At 46.6% G+C, this 20,514-nt stretch overlaps 2 protein-coding genes across 6 annotated transcripts in view; one reads left to right on the forward strand and one right to left on the reverse strand.

Moving 5' to 3' along the window:
- Alg7 (Alg7 dolichyl-phosphate N-acetylglucosaminephosphotransferase) overlaps positions 1 to 11,878 on the reverse strand; it is a 31,570-nt gene extending 19,692 nt beyond the window's left edge. Inside the window, exons 1-5 of the mRNA XM_077707262.1 lie at positions 11,363 to 11,878; positions 10,662 to 10,776; positions 8,577 to 8,790; positions 7,065 to 7,211; positions 1,237 to 1,321 (exon numbers count right to left, since the gene is read on the reverse strand). Of these exons, the coding sequence (XP_077563388.1) occupies positions 1,237 to 1,321; positions 7,065 to 7,211; positions 8,577 to 8,790; positions 10,662 to 10,776; positions 11,363 to 11,511 (710 nt within the window). The 5' untranslated portion in view covers positions 11,512 to 11,878. The remainder of the gene's footprint in view (positions 1 to 1,236; positions 1,322 to 7,064; positions 7,212 to 8,576; positions 8,791 to 10,661; positions 10,777 to 11,362) is intronic.
- Positions 11,879 to 12,846: 968 nt separating this feature from the next.
- The window catches only part of LOC144179066 (uncharacterized), a 58,655-nt gene continuing 50,987 nt past the window's right edge, over positions 12,847 to 20,514 (forward strand). The window contains exons 1-3 of one of the 5 annotated variants that reach the window (XR_013324138.1): positions 12,847 to 13,009; positions 14,649 to 14,674; positions 20,086 to 20,238. The gene's annotated coding sequence lies outside the window, so the exon portion shown is untranslated. The remainder of the gene's footprint in view (positions 13,010 to 14,648; positions 14,675 to 20,085; positions 20,239 to 20,514) is intronic. The other 4 variants (XM_077707263.1, XM_077707265.1, XM_077707264.1 and 1 more) reach the window with 4 other exon arrangements.

The raw sequence follows: 20,514 nt of genomic DNA on the forward strand, positions 1-20,514 counted from the left end.
GTCATGAGAGTGGGCTGCATTAGGACAATAAAAGGAGAAAAGGTTCGCCAAAACCTACTTTCTGAATTGAATGCACTCATTCCAAAACTGCATAATCTTTTAGACAAAACAAGGTGTCATTATGCAACTAAGTACCTACTAGTATTACCTGCCCTTCATTACACCAGTGAGTACCAACGTGCCTACTTGCATAAGCATGTTGAAAGAATAGGCACCCCTGGCAATGCAAGTTTGCAGAACACGATTTCAACTGTCAATGCTGGCTCAGCGCTTGATTAGTATCAATAAGTGAAGCATCATGCTTTGCAGCATTATCACTGCACAAGTAAAAGGAGCTGATCCACCAAGGCAGCACAGAAATTATCTTTGATTATTAAAATCACATTCTGGAAATTTTTGTCCCCAAATGGGCCTTACAAAGTACCCTGACGAGAGTGATAAACATTTTTTTTTTCTAAAAAAAAAGTGCCTTAAAAAGTGCTGCTTCCTCTCAAGTCACACTCCTCTTGACTGTTTCACTGATTCACTAACATTAGCTACAATGACACACTCCTAACTGTGCAGGGCGAAAGTAAACGGATTGCGAGCATACTTACCCCGTACAGTAAACTGCCTGCAAACAGGCAAAAAGTCAATTTTTGCAAAGAACACAGCTGCAAATAAAATACTGACGGCTGGGACAGCATCAAAAGGGACCGCAAACGAGTGTGACGCCCCTGCAGCAGTTCATAACGCTAAGGACGCATGATGTTATCTCTTCTGGGCGTTACTGATAATTTGAGTCCCCTATATGTACTTACACAAAACAGTGAAATTAAGGATTATGCAGGATGAACCACACAAAACAGCCACAAAGAAGGCTCAACAAATTCACTTCAGTGGCCCCTTAATAGCAGATTCCTAGTCCCAAGCATGTCGACTCGTTTTCCATACATATTGTATTCACTGTTTCGACAATCCCCAACAAACATATAGGATATGCAGTAGAATAACTCGAATGAAATACATAATTGCTTTGAATCAGACCCAACTAAGAATTCTATATCCGCGTTTGTCTGACACACATTGCAGAAAAGACTTAACGAAATTATCACCAAAATTATTGTCTTCCCAAAATTCACTGCTCGAAAGTGGGGGCTTTGCTGCACTAAAAGTGACGAGGACAAGCTATTGAGCCCAGCAGGAGCCAAAGCGGCACAATGCGGAGTAGGCCAGCACAGCCAAGCTGGTTCTCACCAGTTGTATTTGAGCAGGCCCAGGGTGGTCATGAGGAACGGAGGCATGAGGTAGAGTGAAAACAGGTGATTCTTCCAGCAATCACCTATTCACCAAACAGAGAAGGAGGACAGAAACAGGTTAGATCTGTTGTTGCGCACGGCACCTGCCAAGGGAAAGCAGTGGGTAGGGAGAGGAGGAGAGGATGAACAAACGAGGAGGTTTCTTTCTTAAGGCACAGAACAACAAAAGAGGCTAAGGCACAACTCAAGTTTCATTTGAACCCGACTGCTTTTGTTTTTGCCTCATGATGTGGCACATGCCGCACACGGGCGTGCATTTTATAAAGCAATATGCCACCGCTGCATCTTAAAGATGAGGCAGCAAAGAGACAGGGCAGAACTGACCAACTTGCTGAGAGGTTTGATGTTGTGGCCGGTCTTGCGCTAAATCAATGCATACTGATCAAGTTACCTTGGGTGATTTCTAAAAGCAGCAGACTGTCCCAAATACCTTTTGTAGAAAAATGGCTGAAATTGTAGGGTGCATGTGTTAACAGTGCATGCTGTGTGATGCAGCAGTCATAACGTGGTGAGAGAGAGAGAGAAAAAAAAAGGAAAAGTGCAGCTGCCGTTTCAAAAGCAATTGATCCAGACAACACCCTTCAAGACACCACCCTTTCATCCAGAAACCCTTCTTGGCATAGCAGAGTAAGGATTTAGCCTACCTAGTTGGTAATGGTGATCCATGACTTCATGTAGCACAAAACCCGAAGCCCAAGACCTTTGACAGTGCTGGCCCCATCAATCACATTGCGAAGGTAACCTGACAGATATATCACTAATGAATGTCGCCCAGGCACTTCGTCTTCCCTAGAGCTGCTCTGACAGCATCGCTTGCCACAAAGCAGAATCCTGCGTCATCCTGATTGATTGATTGATTGTGGGGTTTAACGCGCCGACGCAACGCAGGCGATGAGGCGCGCCGTAGTGGAGGGCTCCGGATTAATTTTGACCACCTAGGGATCTTTAACGTGCGCCGAAATCTCGTACACACGGGCATTTTTGCTTTTCGCCTCCATCAGAAAAGCGGCCGCCGCGGCCGGGAATTGAACCCGCGACCTCGTGCTCAGCAGCGCAACGCCTTAGCCACTGAGCCACCGCGGCGGGTCCTGCGTCATCCTTTAAAGTTAGGAGCGCTTTCAGTGGTGTAGGCAAAAATATTTTTCGGGGGGTGTTTTATAGTATAGCAGTACGTACCGTCAAACTAATTGGTACATGACTGGTAGCCCCATGAAATGTGTTGTTAATTAGTTAGAAACGTTGAAAATAGCTCCGTCGCAGGTGATGCTGCACCTGCCGGCAGATTGCCCAAACAACCATGAAACAGAAGTGGCAATGCGGCCGACCCTGAGCTTTTTCCTGTGGCCAGCCAGGAGAACCAGTCAAGCTCTGCTGGGCGTGCTTCCTAGGGTTGTGGCGAGGTTGAAGCATTGTACGCAGGTTCAGAATATGACGCTATGGAACTCGCACCTCTTCCTCGGATGAGAAACTTTCAGAATGCAAATCCGAGCTGGGCTTGTATTCGGATCAGAATTGAAGAACCACCACTCCTGTCCGCAGTGGAAGGCCCCGCGCCGTCAGCCATCCAAAAGTAACCGCACGCATGGAGGGAGCGTTTTCAGCAGTGCAAACAACGCACAGAAATGAGCGAGCGAAAGCCGCGATTGAGTCATGTTTCGGTCTATTGGAGAGGCAACGGCACGCTGGGCTAACCTGGCACGCCGTAGCAGACATGGGAACAGAATGAATAAGTAAATAAATAAAAAACCCAGAAACCCGTCGCGGATGGCACAACAACCCTTGCACCCGTAATCGCACACGTGCCGCATGGTCACTCATCCCGACAGAGTACAGTACGTCAGTGACAGCGAAAGGGTTAATTACTGGTGGGACATTGCAAGCTAAGCTTGTACACTCAGTAGTTTCCCCTGGCCTAACGTCACTGGCGTATAGCTTGATGCAGAATCACTCTGCTACTTTTACTATCTCGCCGATGATGTGCCTAATGCACCCTGCTCGTCGCTAAGTGTGTACATCCTGTCTTTGCTCTTAGTTGCTTTCAATCTTCCTTCTATTTCCAGCGTTTCCTCCATCACTGACACATTAAATGCACAAATGTCGTTTGTTTCAGTTCTGTTAACCAATTTCGACAGGTCTGCTGCCTCAATTTGATCCGCCATACTCGACACATTCAAGTTCTTACATTTCGCAATTAGTTCCTTTGTTTTCTGAGTCAGTTTTCCAGTTTGTTCCCTACATGCTGCTTCTCCCACAGCTGCTGCTGATTCTGGGATTGCTGTTGTTAGGTTGTCATTTAGTTTGTCTACCAAGGGCTTAGGCGTAGGCAGTGTTTTGGTGTCAGAACACCCCCATAAGTTTCAAAAGTGGTGCTTCCCCCCTCCTTTAAGCCCTTTTTCTGCCCATGCATTTTGCACACTTCACCTATATGTAACAAGGTGAATAGGATAAGAAAACAAAATTAAGATATCGTTTGGGTGCAGACTATTTTAAAATTTAACGATGGGGTATATGCCTCTAACTTCGCAATGGCTGCGCCACCTGCCGCCGCTTCTCCGCAGCATCTATGAGATGAGTACCGGGTGGCTGATAGGGCGACGGCAGCAGCAGCATATCAACACTGTCACCTCTGAACACGTCAGGCACTAGTGAATTCTGTTTTCGCCTCACTTAAACGTGATACCCACACAGTGAGAGGTTGGTTTTGTTTTGCAGCATAAACAACGAATGCAGTTTCGTTTCGAATATATACGTGGAAGAAAAGGCTGTCTTGGGGATTATCCCAATACCTGACAACCACTTTGTGCCTTTTAATGGAACATGAACCACGCGAAAATGTTAAGCATAGTGCACGGAATAATAAATGGTCTGCAAGTCAGGGGGGACCAGAATAGTTCCTATGGGCATGAAAAGACCCAGGGCCGCTTCGGAAATGCTAAGGACGTTCGTCTAATAAGCCAGGTAGAACCCACCAGACCCAACTCGATGCGCTGCTAATTTTAGATGTGACTTCAGACTGCATCTCATTCACTCGCCTTGTCCCTGCATCCGGCGGCGTCGGCGTCGGCGTCTCCGCCCCTCCCCCTTTCTCCGCGCCGCGCCAGCTGTGCTCTCCGCCGCTCACCCCCTCTCCTCTCCGATAGTGAACACTCTCTCGCGAGGGGAATTGGATTCGATTGGATTGGTTTGGATTGGATTAAAGTGGATTGTGTTGCGTCATAGCCGCGGCAGACGCACTGGTGCCGGCGCGTCCCCTCACTGTTATGCGCGCTATAAAACGCGGTGCCTGCGCCGCTCCGCTCCATTGTTCCAGCGCCGTTCCTCCGCTGTCCAACGCTGCAACGTGAACCCCCTATGCGTTGCATCTACACAGGGGTTCCCGCGAGAGGAGGTGGGAGTTTTTTTGCGGGACATAGGGCAGTGGGGAGGGGGATGCTTCACCATTGTTGTGTCTGAATGTGGAATGAAATTAAAGAATGAACGTTTTAGTAATCATGCACACACGCTGCGCGTTCGCTTTCCTTTTTTTTTTTTTTACTTCAACGAACAGCTGATCACTTGGTGGGTGCATTTTTTGAAGTACAGGTAGGCAGTCCACAAAGGATAAAAGGTGTCGTTGGAAGAGTGTGGTATTTGATAAGGCCATCTGATTTTAGTTTGTGCTAGTTTCTGCAGACTCCCTGTGTCATATGGTGATGTTCTGAAAATGCGTTCAGTCGTGGATGTGGCTTACCCGTCGCCGTGCTGCTTGCGAATGACATATGTAGCAGATGATGAATGTTTGCGAGCGCTCACCTCGGAAAAAGACGACCTAGCATTCAATTTTTCGTCGGGTGCTGATCCCTGGGTATAATTTTCTATTATCCACTGACTTCTTTCGCAGAATGTTCATGAAATTTATGCCACACTGCTTGTCCACGGTAGTGATGAATATCCGAGGTATGATATTGGCAAGCGCAGCTGGCGTGCTGTAAGGTATGAGGGCTCTGCGAGATAATGTAAGCACACAAAACTGATTTACATCACAGTGTGTAGCCGTAGCATGACCATCTGAGGGAATGCTGCTTACGGAGACACTGTTAGTAAATTTCAAAGCTGTGGAATTACATTCAGCTGCATGCATATGCCTGACTCACCATGCTGGTCTGTGGCACACAGATGGCACTCATACAGACCACACTAAGATCGTAAAAGAAACATTTACACTCTCGTAAATACACCACATTTGCGGACAGAGTGACTGCTCCACATTAACATGTATTTCGATCGCATACAAGCGGTGAATCTCAATCTTGAGCTTGCCCCAAAAGTAGCAGCAACAGTGGAGAGTGAGCTGGAGCGTCCCGTGGTTGCTTTCGAAACAGGCCGCTAAGGGGACTTCAGTGGCGCCTATACAGGCAGCGCTCAAGTCGTCTAACAACCGCCGAAAAATATTTCTGGCTACGCCATTCTTGTTATCCTCATTTAAAACAGCAAATTTGTTTTGAAGGGTTATTTTAAATTCCTGTGTCCTGGCTCTGACTGACTCCATGTTGGGTTTCTTACTTTTCACGAGTTTCCTTCTTTTTCCTTTGAAACTCAGCATTACGTTGCATTCAACGATCCTATGATCTGTGCTCTGATTCTTGCCTAGCAAATCTACTACCAGCTATACAGTAGAACCTCGATTATACGACTTTCTCAGGACCGTGAAAAAGTGTCGTAAAATATAGGCGTCGTAAAACCCAAACAACAATTACGCCTATAAGTACAGTTTAGCGAGACGGCCTTACAAGAAACCTCAACGTAAGCTACAAACTAATGCTTTGCAGGGCTCGGAAACCCCAATCCCTAAAAAAAGTAAATGCAATTTTTGCAGGGTTCGGAAACCCAAATCACTAAAAAAAGTAAACGTGAGAAAATAGTACCGTGCAGGCGTCAATCACGCCGTTTTAAAACAAATCTTGTACCACAGTCCACATCTGAGATTGCCGCCAGCTAGTGTGAATCATGACAAACACATGTAGAAGCCTAAGCCTGTGAGCGTAACCTCATTGGCGATTCACTGCTGAAATGAACACCTGCACACTGCCCCTGCGACTGCTGTGCAACAAGAGGAGCAGCAAGCGAGGAGAGGGGGAAAGGGCTTGTGCAGGGGAGTGGCCCACTGCTGGGGGGGGGGGAGAGAGAGAAACGAAAGATGTGACGATGAAGAAAGCTATGCCCAAGAGAACCGATTGGGCGGGCTCCAGGTCCACGGTACAAGCCCGCAGCACTTTCAATTCACCCGCCGGTCGGCCGTGTGCTTTGCGTGGGTTGTCGGTTCTTAGACTGCGGTTATCGGAGATAATGCGGGTGCGGCATGAAATTGTGTTGGATAAGCGAAGTTTTTAATGCATTATTTCTAGAAAAAATTCGCCGGGAATCGAATAGTCCGTCGTAAAAGCTGGGCTGTCGTAAAACAAGGGAACATATAACCAGGGTTCCACTGTATTTGCAGCAGGGTGTTATAGCAGAATACAGGCATGGGAAAACAACCAACTAACAATGATCAGAAAATTCGAAGGAAAGAAGAGGCTTTGATACTCGATCCTCAAAGAGGCTTCGATCCTGGCAAACTAACTTGCATGTGCTCCAGGTGAACATGACCACAGCAAGAAACTCCTAGAGAGTCAAGTCTTTCCACGGTGTAAAACAGGATCAATTTAAATGCACAAATTTATATAGAGGGTGAATGCACGACATCAATTTGCACACGCTGCCTATTGAGGAAGGCTTCAAAACACTCACCAAACAGCTCAATCAGATTAAAGACGATAATGGATGCTGCAATGACCGCTGACTGGCCTGCCTCAAGACCGTTGATGCCGGCAAGGATGTTGATGGCATTTGTACAGAACACCGCCAGCATGCCCATGTAGATGTAGTACAGCGGACCTGCAATACATTGGGCCACAGGTCAGTCTGAGGTTAGAGATAGCAGCAAGTGGAATCACAATGCTCTGCGCATGTTCTGACTTCCATGGCAAGCTTAATCAGCTAGCGGTAAGGCTAGCCAAAACACCTTTTTAAACAATGAGTACAGATAATCCCCGACATACATAATTCACATGCATTCGCATCTGGAATGCCCATAGCTCTAGTTTTCTCTGCTATCGCAAGGAGCACAATTTTTTCTGCTATATTGTCTTTGCTTCGTAATGTCTTATTAACACGTGTTTTATTCATTTTGTTCTTGCTGTTTTAATGGCAGTCATACCCACACCAATGTCTTATTAACACGTGTTTTATTCATTTTGTTTTTGCTGTTTTAATGGCAATCATACCCATACCAGCCCTATTACATCCCTATGGCATTGCACTGTGAACAGGTTTTTTTTTTCAAATTGGATTGAATCATAATTTACAACTTTGATACCTTTCTTGGGCAAAAATTTTGTTGCTTGCGATTATTTTGAAACATTTCATTTTGAGACTGCAGAACTGCCTGTCTTACGTTAAAAAACACAGCATCAAAAAAAAAAAGCGGTTCAACCAGTATTAAGTTGTATTATTATCTATAAATTCCTAAAAATTAAGCCAGGGTGATTTTCCCCCCAAGCAAAAACATTTGAAGTAGAGCACACCACCTCTCTTAGCGCTCCTTCATAGTACAAAGTGTAAACGGCAACGGCGTACTCCACTAGAGCCCATTGCTCTGTGCCCCCCATGCAAGCAGAGCGCCACCAATAAACACTAGAATAATTTTTAGTTGTTTTAAGTATAGACCGAAAGCGCCTGTTTTCTTATTGTTCTGGGAACAAGAGAAGGAATAAAAAGAAGTGATGGTTCAAAATACTTGTTTTGCATTTTTGTCACGGGAAGGTGGCTCCCAGATCACTTGACACCTAGCAGCACACACTGTTAACCGTTGATTATAAAAGAAACTGCTGCGATAAAGTGAAACTGTAGGCACACGTTCCCTTGTCTGTGCCCATTTAGAACTCAAGTAAAGTGAGCTAGTGCAGTGGTGGCGGGTTACTCATCTTTCTCGGCGCAACAATAGCTGTGACGGATATCAGACAATTGCAATACGAAGCCCATGCCCACATCATACGAGATGAATTCCTTTCACATAACATGAAAAATCAGACGATTGGGTGTCAGGACTCCCGCACCTGCATTCGTCGAATCATTCTCGCTACTTCCTATGCTTCATAATTGTAACAGAAGTCTGAGCCCACAATACACAAGATGAATTCCTGTCGCAGTGCATGGCCTTGTCAAAAAAAGAAAGACGAGGCAATCAGCTAGCTCCCCCACCGAGCCAGAGGTCGTTCCCCAGCAGCATGCGCAGGGGCCGGGGCACGATGACGGTGGTGTGGTTGAAGGTGACGTAGTACACCACCAGCAGGGGCAGAGAGGCCAGGGTGGGCAGCAGCAGCTTGTCGCGCCACTTCAGGTCCAGCACGTCGTCCGCAAAGCCCAGCAGCAGCATGCAGCAGATGGACAGCAGCGCCGCCAGCAGCTCCACAAACTGCCGTCGTTCGGAAAAAAAGCACAAAACCTCACTACAGGGTAAGCTTCCTCTTCACGACAAAATCGAGCGAGCCTCTTCCCTGCCCTGACGTCAAGCCTTGAGCACCTCCAGTGGCTCCAAAAGCATTATTTCTGGCCCAACTACACCGCAGATGCAACCAATTGCCCCCGTGAGGTGGTTTTGTTCCAGAAGGAGCAAAACCGGTCTAAGGAACAAAATAAAATATGTGGTGCACTTGACAATATTGAGCCCGTCGAAGGGCACCACCAGCTCTTGCTAGAAAAAAAAAAAGCCTTCTGGGTGGCCCTGTGACCTGTCTAAGAAATAAAAAAATGTCTCCGGACATGCATGCACTCCTTTGAATTGTGAATTCAAAAGCACTAATGTCTAATTGAATGCTGCAGAGTGCTTCTTCGATTGGGTATGTTGACGTCGCAGCCAATGGTAATTGGTGAATTGGCCGTGAGCCTCTGTCATCATCACTGGCCGATACCACCGATACCACAACTGGCCGATAGTACAGGTGAATGGGAATCGGTGAATTGGCCATGAGCTTCTGATGATAGCTGTCATGGTCACTGGCCAATCCCATTGGGCAAGTACTTTGACGTCGCAGTTGAATGGGTACTGGCAAAACAGCCACGAGGTTCTGACGGCAGTCGTGATCATCACTGACCAAACCACTGAGTGGGTATGTTTAAAATTTTCTTTTCATCAACTATTTTATAGTACTTTTGTTCCCTCTGCACCGCCACCCATATTAGGAGTTGTTTCGCTGCTACAGAAGCTAGACGGTGGCTTTTCTGCTCAATGGGCCATTTATTGCTTTCTCATTAAAACACTGAATGTGTCTCCGAGAATGAACACAATACAAGCTCAATTTTTGGCACAGATTGAGACAACAAAAACACTAAAGACAATGACACAGTGCAAAGAGTACTCTTGGCAATGCCACGCTCTAAAGTACAAACTTGGAAAATGGCTTCTAATCTTACAACGCGGCTTGTACTATGCCTCAGTGCCTATATGAACTAGGTATTTTCTTAGTCTTTTTTTTTGTTTTCTTGCCTCAGTGCCTATATGAACTAGGTATTTTCTTAGTCTTTTTTTTTTTGTTTTCTTTCATTTCATAAATATAATAGCAGGTTTGCATGCAGTATGCTGTAACTGGAGCAGGGGGTGTTGCAATAATATTGTGAAACTAAAAAAAAACTGAACTACTCAATAATTTGCACTCAAATGTGGCACTTAGATCATTGCTGACAACCCACTTAGTCTACGTACAACATCGCCTGTAGCACTTCCCTGCTTATAGCAAAATGTAACAAAAATCATTTTTCATTCATGCAAACATCACCAGTGCAACCAGGCTGGGTAGTTTGGCAGTGCCTCTATCAGTACAGAGGCAAAACATGCGAGTCGTATCTTCACCACTTTCATCTTTGCACCAGTAGAGGATGCAACCTGCTTTCACCTTCAGGTGTCTAATATAGATGGTGTCCACTGCCCAAAACACTGATCAAGAAGCAATACACCGTTGTCAGATGCTGCTGGTCTGGACCCAACCGTATTAGCATAGAATAGCACAGCACCCACTACAAGCCATTCAAACTACTCATGTCATCACGACTAATGAAATAGCAGCTGCCAAAACAGCAAGGTTGGCAACGAATAGGTAATGAAGTGTACTCGGCAGAGGTAGGACTTCAATGCTAGAGGGAATATGCAAAGGCGGGATCTTGACAGTGGGTATTACACTCGAACCTAGTGCAGTGACACACTTCAATCATGTTTGGGGCACCGCTTGACATAGTTCACTACTGCCTTTTATCTACTCTATGCTGAGAAAGAAGGGCCAAGACACTTACATCACTGTGTGGAAAGCTTGAGGCATCAGCCAGATAGTTGAAAAACGGGACAGGAATGAACAGGAACATAGTTATTAGGAAGACTGTTGCCGAGATCACGCCAATCGATTCTGGCCTGAAAGCGAAGTAAGAAGAAAAAAAGATAATACATATTAGCCATGTCGCTGCTCCTACCACGGGGCAGTTTACCGGTGAAAGTTACCATTTCTATCTTAGCGTACGCCCGACATTTTACGCATCGTTCTACCATACAGACTGGTGGAATAAATATTAGATATGTAACAACTAAAACTTGCGGGTCAAGCAGCAAGAGCTTCGTTTAACTTTTCGTTATAAGCAGTTACTCTAGACGTCGCACTGGCACGCCGAACGCGAATGCACGCTTGAGGGAATAGCTGACTGCTCTAGTCGTTGTAATCGCGTCATAAATATAGCGAAAAATTGCAATGAATTGGTTTCTCACGTCTTGGCTTGTTACAAGGTTTTGCGTGTTTTAAAGGGGGCACATGGAAACTGATTTGTCAAAGTTCCACCAAAAGTACAGCAGCGCTTGCGCCACACAGCAGTCGCGAAGTTTCGCTTTCGCTAGCGGAGGATCGCCGCAACGCTGATCTGCTTCCACGTTACCATGTTTCACGAACATCATACCATGCGATTGACCCAAGCAAAAAGCAAGCAACGCAACAAAGCAAATCACTCACACTTTTGTTTTGGCTGTTTTGCTCATGTCAACACCAGATAATCCGGCTTTAATGAACATCTCTCTGAAGCGAGGTATTAAGCTGAGCGTGACTAGATGAGCAAGCGCCGACATTGCTGCATTGACACCGAGAATGATTAGTGTATGCATTGCGTATGCTCTTGCGAGGACAACCGTCACAAACGTTCACGGTCCAAAACCAGTCGACAGCAGCTAGCTCCGCACATCACATGCCACGAATGCATTACACGAACCACACGTCTCAGCACATCGCGATCAGCGTTCGCGCACATTCGCGCACCACTTTCCAAACGCGCAACACTTAGCAAACCGTGACGTGACGTATTAGTAAACAGACTAATGGCAACCGCCCTTCCCGTGCGGTGCTGATGCCGGCGTTTGGCAATCAGATAACACTGCCCAAACAACTTTTCACAAGACCATCTAAGGAACAAAATCTAGTCGCAGCGACTAACTGATTATTTATGCATACTTAATGCGCAGAATAATAATGCAGTTTTTTGTTAATGTTGTGGCTATTTTCTTTCGCGCATGCATGCACTGATGACAGTTTTGCACATGGAGCGGTAACATTTAAAATTAGGGCTGTGCACGTTCCGATGATCGCCACCAGGTTTTTAAAGGCAGCAATTGTCTTGGGGGCTTCTTTCTTTGTGTCTGAAAGCGTGCTCTACAAATAGTATTTTCTAAAATAATACTTTTAATAAGCGTTTTATTATAATATTATACAATACTTTACCAGAAAAATATGTAATGACACCGCAAGCAGCAAATTTATGCTTCCGGTCATGTTATGGTCTATCGGCTCTAGCAGACGACAAGCTCCAGCTGGAGCCCATACCTTCTATATTCATTCCTTTCTCTTTCTGTCCCCAGTACCCTCCCCCAGAGGGAAGTAGCAGGCCCAAGATCAATTTCTCAGGCCGACCTCTTCTCCTTTTCAATAAACATTTACTTTATCTCTCTCTCTCTCCCCTAAAGTTTGGCATTTGTAGAGCAAGACACTCGAAAGCAACGCATTTACGAAACATAAATAAGACGCACCAAAACTTCTTGTATAAGTAAAGTAAAATACACCGGTTATATCGGCTCTCACTTTCAAAGCCTTGCTCGGCTTAGAGTACCTAAGGGGGGAAAGCAGGCCCTTTGGTTCTTGCTTCATTTTTAAGCCACGCATAAAGTTTGACATGATGGCTCCGCTCATTTCAAGAATTTTGCAGACCGAATGAACTGGAGTCCTTAGCTAGCCACCATACTTTAGCTTTAAAGTGGAGTAAGTCCTGTTACAATGAAACTGAGCAGCCACTAAAACAGGTGCTGTTCTTAGCGGTGAGAAGGTCAAATAAATAAAACTCTTGTAAATTAAATGCAAGCTGCCCTCACAAAAAAGCAAATGAACGAACTATTTTGCAGTTATTGTTTGTGGTAAAATTATTGCCTATTGCATTTATGTTATTTTTTTGTGCGCGGCTTTTGGTTGGTTTTAGCTGCGCCTGCGCACTACGCTTCTTCTTGTCCAGTATTCGCCGCCATACTGTGTAAACGTGTGGTTCTGCGGTTGTCTTCTGCGGCCAGGAAATTCTGTTTGGCTGGATTTGGAGCGAGGAGACGAACCAGAACAAGAAAGGTAAGCACTTGACGAAAAATCTGGCAGCGTTCGCTTTAGTCAGTCTTGCGGCGTAACGTATTTGAGTGCTACCGGCGAACTGTCCAGTCGTTATTGTCTCAGCCGCCCGCCGCCATTTATGCGAGGTGGAAACGCCAGACGCTGACGCCGGAGTCGGGGTTTTAATCAATCTTCTAGCGTATGTAAGCTGCTGTAGGTTGAATATTGTCTTTTCTCTGAGCGTCGAACATTTTTACGACGGGTTTCTGATAAGCAGCGTTTGAAGCTTAGCGTTCTCTGGTGCGGGTACATTTTGTATACAGCTACTTTAATTTTGCATCCGCTAGACGCTGAAGGTTACACTGGTTGTGCTGATAGTACCAAGCACTGGCTCAACTAGCCTGAACCTCCTTTTAGTACGGCCCCTGGCACGCTCTGTGTAGCGTGTAGACGTATCATTTGGCGTACCGGTTTTGTTTTCTTAGCGAAGTGCGTTCGTTTGCTAAGCCTAACTTGCGCCGTTTCTACCGGTTGAACTACTCATACGGCGAACTTGCTTCTGCCTGAATATGTTTTTAGCGCGGTTTAAATTGCTGTTTTCAAATGGTCGCGCGCTGCGTGTAAATTTATTTTAGCTACAATTTAGGTAAAAAGGGTGTTGGCTGGTTTCTTTTTGGCTTATCCGCACCAACAGGTGACGGACGCTGGGAAATCCATTAGGGCAAGGAAGAAATAAAATATGGCGCTCGTACCGGCTTCTTTGCGTGCGTAAGTCGCGCTTGGTGACGCTGCCGACCTCGGCAACAGTTCAGCGAACTTCAGGCGCAAGTAGTTGTGTCGGCGGTCCCTTCCTATTGCCCTGACGGGGTCTCTTCCTCCCCTCCCTCCCTCGCTCTCGTTGCGTTTAAACATTCAGTTTTCGCATTCCTGTGTTCCTTACAGCTTTGCAGGACACCGTGTCGTGATAACGGTTAACTGGCCAATAGAGCTTCATCATATGTGATATCGTTCCTAATTTTTGTAAACACTTGGTTATGAATTACTCAAACAATATGCTAGCCGTGTCCTGAGCCTGCGCATCATACGTCTTTGGTCAAATGATGTTGAAGTGAGGCCTCTGGTCTGCATAGAAACAATTTCATTTGGGCTTAAATTAGATTTTGGGCCTACCATGGGGCATAGGTATATTTTTAGCGCATTAAAACAATTTTTTTTGCTGACAGTGTAAAAAACGTCATGTAGCTCATTACACAGCCCTTACGTTTTCTCAGCATTAGTGGGAATGGTTACGTAGCTGATGTACTTTAACAATATGGGTATAAAGTGCTTTATCAGAAAACCACAAATAGAACTTGGCACGGACTGTTTAATAATGAACTCGAAAGAACAGGCTCGCTATTCATTTTTCATTGCCTCGTTTTTGTATTCCAGCAGCACTCTTCCTTTTCTTAAACAGCTTAAAACAACTTTTAGTTTTTTTGTTGCCATTTAGAATTTCTATTTTCATTGCCTGTTTTTATTGCTTCTCCAAGCTGCACCTGCCTTCTCGTGTCTTGTGCCTGAGTACTCATAAAGTCAGTCCGATAAAGTCAGTCCGTTTTCCATCCTTCACAATTTTGGCTCATTCTAATAGTTGTTGTCTGCATTTTTCTGGCTTCAGGGTGGCCACACGGGGGAGGACGTAAGGTAAATATGTCTAAAGTACTTGTGGTGTGATTGCAGCTAATGGGAAAGAAACTGAGCACGGGTCTCGCTAGGCGGCCCCTGAGTACTGCGCACAAGGTTCATCATCTGTGACGTTTGGTAGTGGGAGAACAGCAGAGGCCGGAGAAAAGTGGCATGGTGCAGTTGCAGAGAACTGGGGTAGGAGTTACCTCCTGCTTGGTCTAATACTTGATCTAAATGTTAAGCGGCATGACTTTACGAGTGCTTGTGTAAGCTCGGACTACAACAAACATTGGTTCCATAAAAAATAGAACGTAAAAGCATTCAACTCAATATTTGACTCCCATGATGTTGACCAGTCAGTCCTTCCTCTTGGGGAGTGGCACCGGATGTGGTAAATGGTTCGGTTAGAGAGCTAATGAAGTCTTTTAAAATTGTGATCGGGGGCTACATTCCACAGTATTTTGCATTGATTTCAATGTTCCTAGTTTTTTTCTTACAAAGTTCTAAAAATTTGTGGAGATCAAATGACCCCTGTTGTATTGGCTTCCGGGTGGAGCATCTGTGACGTCGCCGATTCTGGTTTCTGCAATAAGCTGTTTTCTGCAAATAAAAATGACATTGAGTTTTGGGGGTCCTCAATCGCTCGTTGGATTGCATCACATGGAAGGTGGGATACATCCAGATCATAAATTGCGGCTTTTCTACATTCTGGAAATGCCGTTTCTGACCAAATAAGGGGAAATTTGGAAGTTTGTCGTCGCTATGGTTTTTTTTTTATTATTCTTTAGAAAAACTATGCTGTCGGGTAGGGGTCAGCCAAGTTGGCAGAGGCAGGTTATTTCAGATGGAAGGAAAAACATGATTTCCCCCGGTGTGAAGATAGGTGACAGAGACGTTGCATTTGCATTGGGTAACCATGTTCCGAAAACATTAAAACAAAAGCTACTGCAGCATTCGGTACATCGAATGTGCCCGTGATCGGGAGTTTGATACAAGCGTACAACGTTATACTTCTGCATGGGATTTCCAAGGGGGTGTTCAGTCTGTACGATATAGGCAATAATTCTATATATCTTTGTTCGACTGTATTTTGCATGATGGACTACAAATCAGCTGAAATATGGGAATCTCTTTCCACTGAGATTTTCGAAAACTTCATTGTGGTCACAGCTCTTCCTGCCATTGCCCTCATATTCGCACACCACCTTCAGTAATTTCTGTTTATACAGTAGAATCTCATTTAATTGCCCCCTTGTATATTAGCAATACCTTTCTGGGTTGATTTTCTATGCCCGTTTTGAAACGTCTCAGGACAGTTAACAGAGTACCCTAACGGCCATAATAACCCGTGTTATGAAGCAGGCTTGGTGATGACGTCTGGACTGTGGCGTTTGGGGCAGAATTTTCAAAAAAAATTTGCTGCATGTCTGCCCTTGCTAGCTTTGAGCTGCTGAGCAAGCACAAATTTCCTGGTTAAATCCTCGGCCAGGGTAGCGTTTTTTTTTCTCATGGAGATGAAAAGCAAGCAGCTACATGCACACGAGATTTTGGTGCACAGTAAGGATTGCCAGGTAGTTTTAAGCTGATCTGAAATCTTCCACTGCATTTCATAGCACCCAAGTGGGAGTTCACTCTTGCTAGCTTAAGCTAGTTTGTCTTCAGTCTTGTATCGTCGGATGCAGTGATGCCGAGCAAGGCATGAAGAATTAAAGGGTGAGAGTTTTCCTGAGAAAATAGAGATGTTGAACCAGCGCCAGAAAAATGCTGGAACCTTTGCGTAACCGGTTTTGAATTTGCTCGGAAAGCAGCAAATGCTGTAAACACAGGTGAGAGGCAGCATGTTTAGCTGGCAAGGGAAAACTTTTTGGGCAGTAGTAACGTCTATTGTGTTACCCACTTTCTCCTATGTTGCGTCGTCAACAGATGCTGCTCCTGTGTTGTAACTGCCCCTGACGATCCCAGTGACTTGTGAAATAGTCCGACAAAAAGCTCAGGAAGTTAATGTTGTGATTTAATTGCAGGTACGTCAGTTGCTTTCAAATCAAATCTGGAGGTCGCATGGTCGAAATAGCAGTCAAAGCCAAGTGGAAAAAAAGATTTCTTGCCAAAGTTTTCTTGTGTTGTTAATTTTACTTGCTTCAATGCGGGAACAATATTTATAGTATGGACTTAAAGTTGTTATTCATAAAGTTGTTATTCATCATTCCACACCAGCTGCTTCCCATCTCTATTGTTTCTGTACTTGTATCGCTATTAGCAGTCCTTTTTGAACGAGAACTGTGATAACCGTGCTACAGGTCAAGCAGTTACAAAGTGGGCTCATGAATGTTTGGTGCTCAAGTTGGAATCGCGAGGGAGTTCTGAACGCAACTTCTGCCCTCTTCTCTTTACGCCCGTATGTTGGACATTGCAAAACAACTTCAGTTGATCAAATCGAACCAACCCGTTAAGAGTTGGGCGTTAATTATACAGTGACCTGCAGTCGCGGTGAATTCGTGCGGCTTATTACAGAGCAAATTATTCCATTTTGTGTGGCCTACTGCATCTATTAACAATTGCAAGGATGAAAACCAGGCTGGGTAATAAAGCAGACGTCCCCGCGTGCATGCTGATGTTTTTGCTCTGCCACGGCCGGTCTTCTATGATTAGTCTGCACAACTGTTAGTGCTCTTGGTTTGACACTGAGTATTTTGTCAGTAAACCATTGGTAGTTTCTAAGCAAGGTGGCTGAAACAGGTGTTCATAGCTGCTCCCCTTATCCCCTGCTGTAGCAAACAATATGCTCAGCCGGTACATATGTACATGCTTACAGGGCCCTGGTCAATCCGTGGTAAAGGGGGCAAGGTCATGTTTTCATGGGTGATCAGCTTTGTGCAGTTCCCTCCTTGATCATGTAATTGTAAGAGTTACGAGGCACAAAGTGGATGTCTACTCTGTATGCACATAGAATTTTCCTCGCACTTGATTTTCAAAAGAGCCATTTAATGAACTGTTACGTAGATCTGCTTAACCTCGTTACATGAGGCCTAGCCTCATCAGCCTCAAATCAAATCAAGTCAAATCAGCCTCATAAAGATGGCAGGGAATCTTCATGTCTGCAGGCTGCTTGTAGTATGGACAAAATCTGTAGGGAACATTATCTATGCTGCTGTGTAAAACACGACACTTGAGACTGTTATATTGATTTATTTACAGATACAGCAGGTCAAAGCTTTGAACTAAGCAGGAGGGGCTTTTACAACATAAGGAATGACACGAGTACATAAGAGAACATGAGCAATAAGTGTAGGAGAAACATTACATGGTAACCTTAAACAATTATTTCTATTAAACAAGACGAACACAGAACACGTTATTGAGAAAGAACATGCAAAAAATTTTGCTTTAAAAAACATTGAGGGGTAATTCTGACAGTTCTGAGAAAAAAAGCTGTTCTTAAGCTGACGCGAGTCCATTTTTGTGGCATGGTTTACTATTTGTGTCATGTAACTAAGGCGTCACTAGAAAAACTTGTAACTGCCCAATAATTATTTTTTTCTAGGTTTGTTTTAATTATAGTCTGAAATTAGCTGACTTGTGTTGCTGATACCATCAGGCTGTAGTGGCTTGGATGTATGTTGCTCAGCAAGTACTGGCACTAGGTTTTGGCTTTGGTGTTTCTGCAATGGCAGGTTACAGCTTATCTTCTAATTGCAAAAAAAAAAAATCAAATGCGCGTAATAGTTTAGGCACTCGATAGTTCTCCAGGTTCATATTTTGTACTTGAGAATTATGGTTCAAATTGATTCAAGCAATGACTTAGACCCAGGTGCTTAATCAGGAGCTGCGGGAAGGCAGCGGAATGGTGAAAGCAAGGGTTAGACTTTGGTTGTGCGAGCTCTTGGGGCAGTGGTGTTGTCCAGTGTTACGAGTGTGTGCCCCCGTCCTGAAGGGGCGGCCCGGAGGAGGTGGTGCAGTATGAGCTTTCACGAGAATGCGGAGCCCCGCCAGCGGCCGCCCATCTACCGGCCCAAGGACCCGCCGCCCGATGTCGCCCTGGACCGCAGCCGCATCTACATTGGCAACCTGCCCCACTCGGTGAACGACGACGATGTGCGGGAACTGGTGGAGCCCTACGGGGGTGTGCGGGACGTCTTTGTGAACAGCCAGAAGGGCTTTGCCTTTGTCAAGATGGACAGTCCACAGAGTGCCGAGGCGGTGGTGACCAACCTGGACATGAACCTGCGGCGCGGCCGGCGGCTGCGTGTGACGCCTGCCTCGAACGCCAAGGGCAAGCTGGCCAAGGCGCTGGGCCAGGGGGGCGCCAATGTGCGGCCGCGCGACGAGAAGCCCGGGGGCCGCTGCCGCCTGTTTGTGGGGAACCTGCCGGCCAGCACGGGGGAGGAGGAGCTGCGGCAGCTCTTCTCCGAGCACGGGGAGGTCCAGGAGACGTTCCTCAATGCCGAGAAGGGCTTCGGCTTCGTCAAGATGGCCTCCTACGAAGCGGCCGAGGCAGCCAAGGCGGCCTTAGACGATGCGCCCGTCGAAGGGCGCCGCATTCAGGTGCGCTTTGCCACCCAGGGCACCTGCCTCAGTGTGCGCAACCTCGGACCCTGGGTTTCCAACGAACTGCTGGAGAGTGCTTTCTCCCTTTTCGGCGAAGTGGAGCGGGCCGTCGTCATCGTGGACGACAGGGGCCGCTCGGTAGGCGAGGGGATTGTGGAATTTGCGCGCAAGCCCGCTGCCCAGGCTGCCCTGAAGCGGTGCCTCGAGGGCTGCTTCCTGCTCACCAGTGAGCCAAGACCAGTGTGGGCTGAACCGCTGGAGTACCGGGACTGGGTCTTGGGCCTGCCAGAGCGATCAGTGTCTAGGCGGGGGCGCGGCTATGCGCGCGAGCGGGAACTGGGACCACGTTTTGCCCGGCCAGGCACCCAGGAGCACAGGGTGGCTGAGCGCTGGAAGCGCTTCCTGGACTTTGAGAAGGACAAACGGGAAGAGCTGGAGAAGGTTCTGAACGAGGAGCGCCGGAAGCTGGAAGAGGAGGTGGAGCGCTTCCGCAGGGAGCAGGTGCTGGAGCGCCCGTTCCCACCGCCGTGGCAGGACGGGCCGCACGACCAGTACGCCAGCTATTTAGGGTACGACACGGGCTACCTGGGCTACCCTCCCCAGTACGGCGGAGGCTGGAACCACCGCAGTCCGTACTGAGTAGCCTCCACGCCAGGACACTTTGAGGGACCTTGTGCATCATCCAACCAATGTTGCCACCGCTCCTTGTTTGACACTGTTCTTACGGAGCCAGCCATTGTACTAAAAGTCATTACATGCAGGTCAACATGTGGCTTTCCCGTGTGTTCTTGCTTGGGGGGGCTCCCCGCTGGGAGCCGGCTGACCCTTAGGGCCTGCGCTTGGCCCTGCGATGCAGCGCGTTAACAGCCGCTTCTTTTTCTCAGGCAGGAGCTAAGCATCTGCTGTGCCCCCGACCCAGCTGCTGCTCTCCATTTTGAGTCGTCTCGGCTGCGTGCGAGCTACGCATAGCCGGCTCGTCTTGCACTAGGGATCACGCACCGGTCCTTGGCGCGCGTGTGGCGATATAGATCTGTGCGGTAAGATATGCTGCCTTGCTTGTCACTGGGTGTTCGTGCTGTCAGAGCTGGGATCTGGGATGATGGGGGGTCTCTCGTTTATTTTGTAACAGCCGCAGTCTTGCACCGTGTGTTACTTTTGTGGGGCATTACTGGGAAGCTCGTATGTTGAACAACCCAAGCGCTTTCGATGATGCTACCGGGTCGGTGCATGTGGGCGCTGCCTTCTCTCGAGTGAAGGGAATTCTCACGGTAGTCATCTGCATATTTGAAGTGGAACGAGCTGTGCTTTCAGAA

The sequence above is a fragment of the Haemaphysalis longicornis genome, unplaced genomic scaffold (assembly GCF_048455015.1).
Source record: "Haemaphysalis longicornis isolate Haplotype H1 unplaced genomic scaffold, Haemaphysalis longicornis Haplotype H1 scaffold_4, whole genome shotgun sequence".
Lineage (NCBI taxonomy): Eukaryota > Metazoa > Arthropoda > Arachnida > Ixodida > Ixodidae > Haemaphysalis > Haemaphysalis longicornis.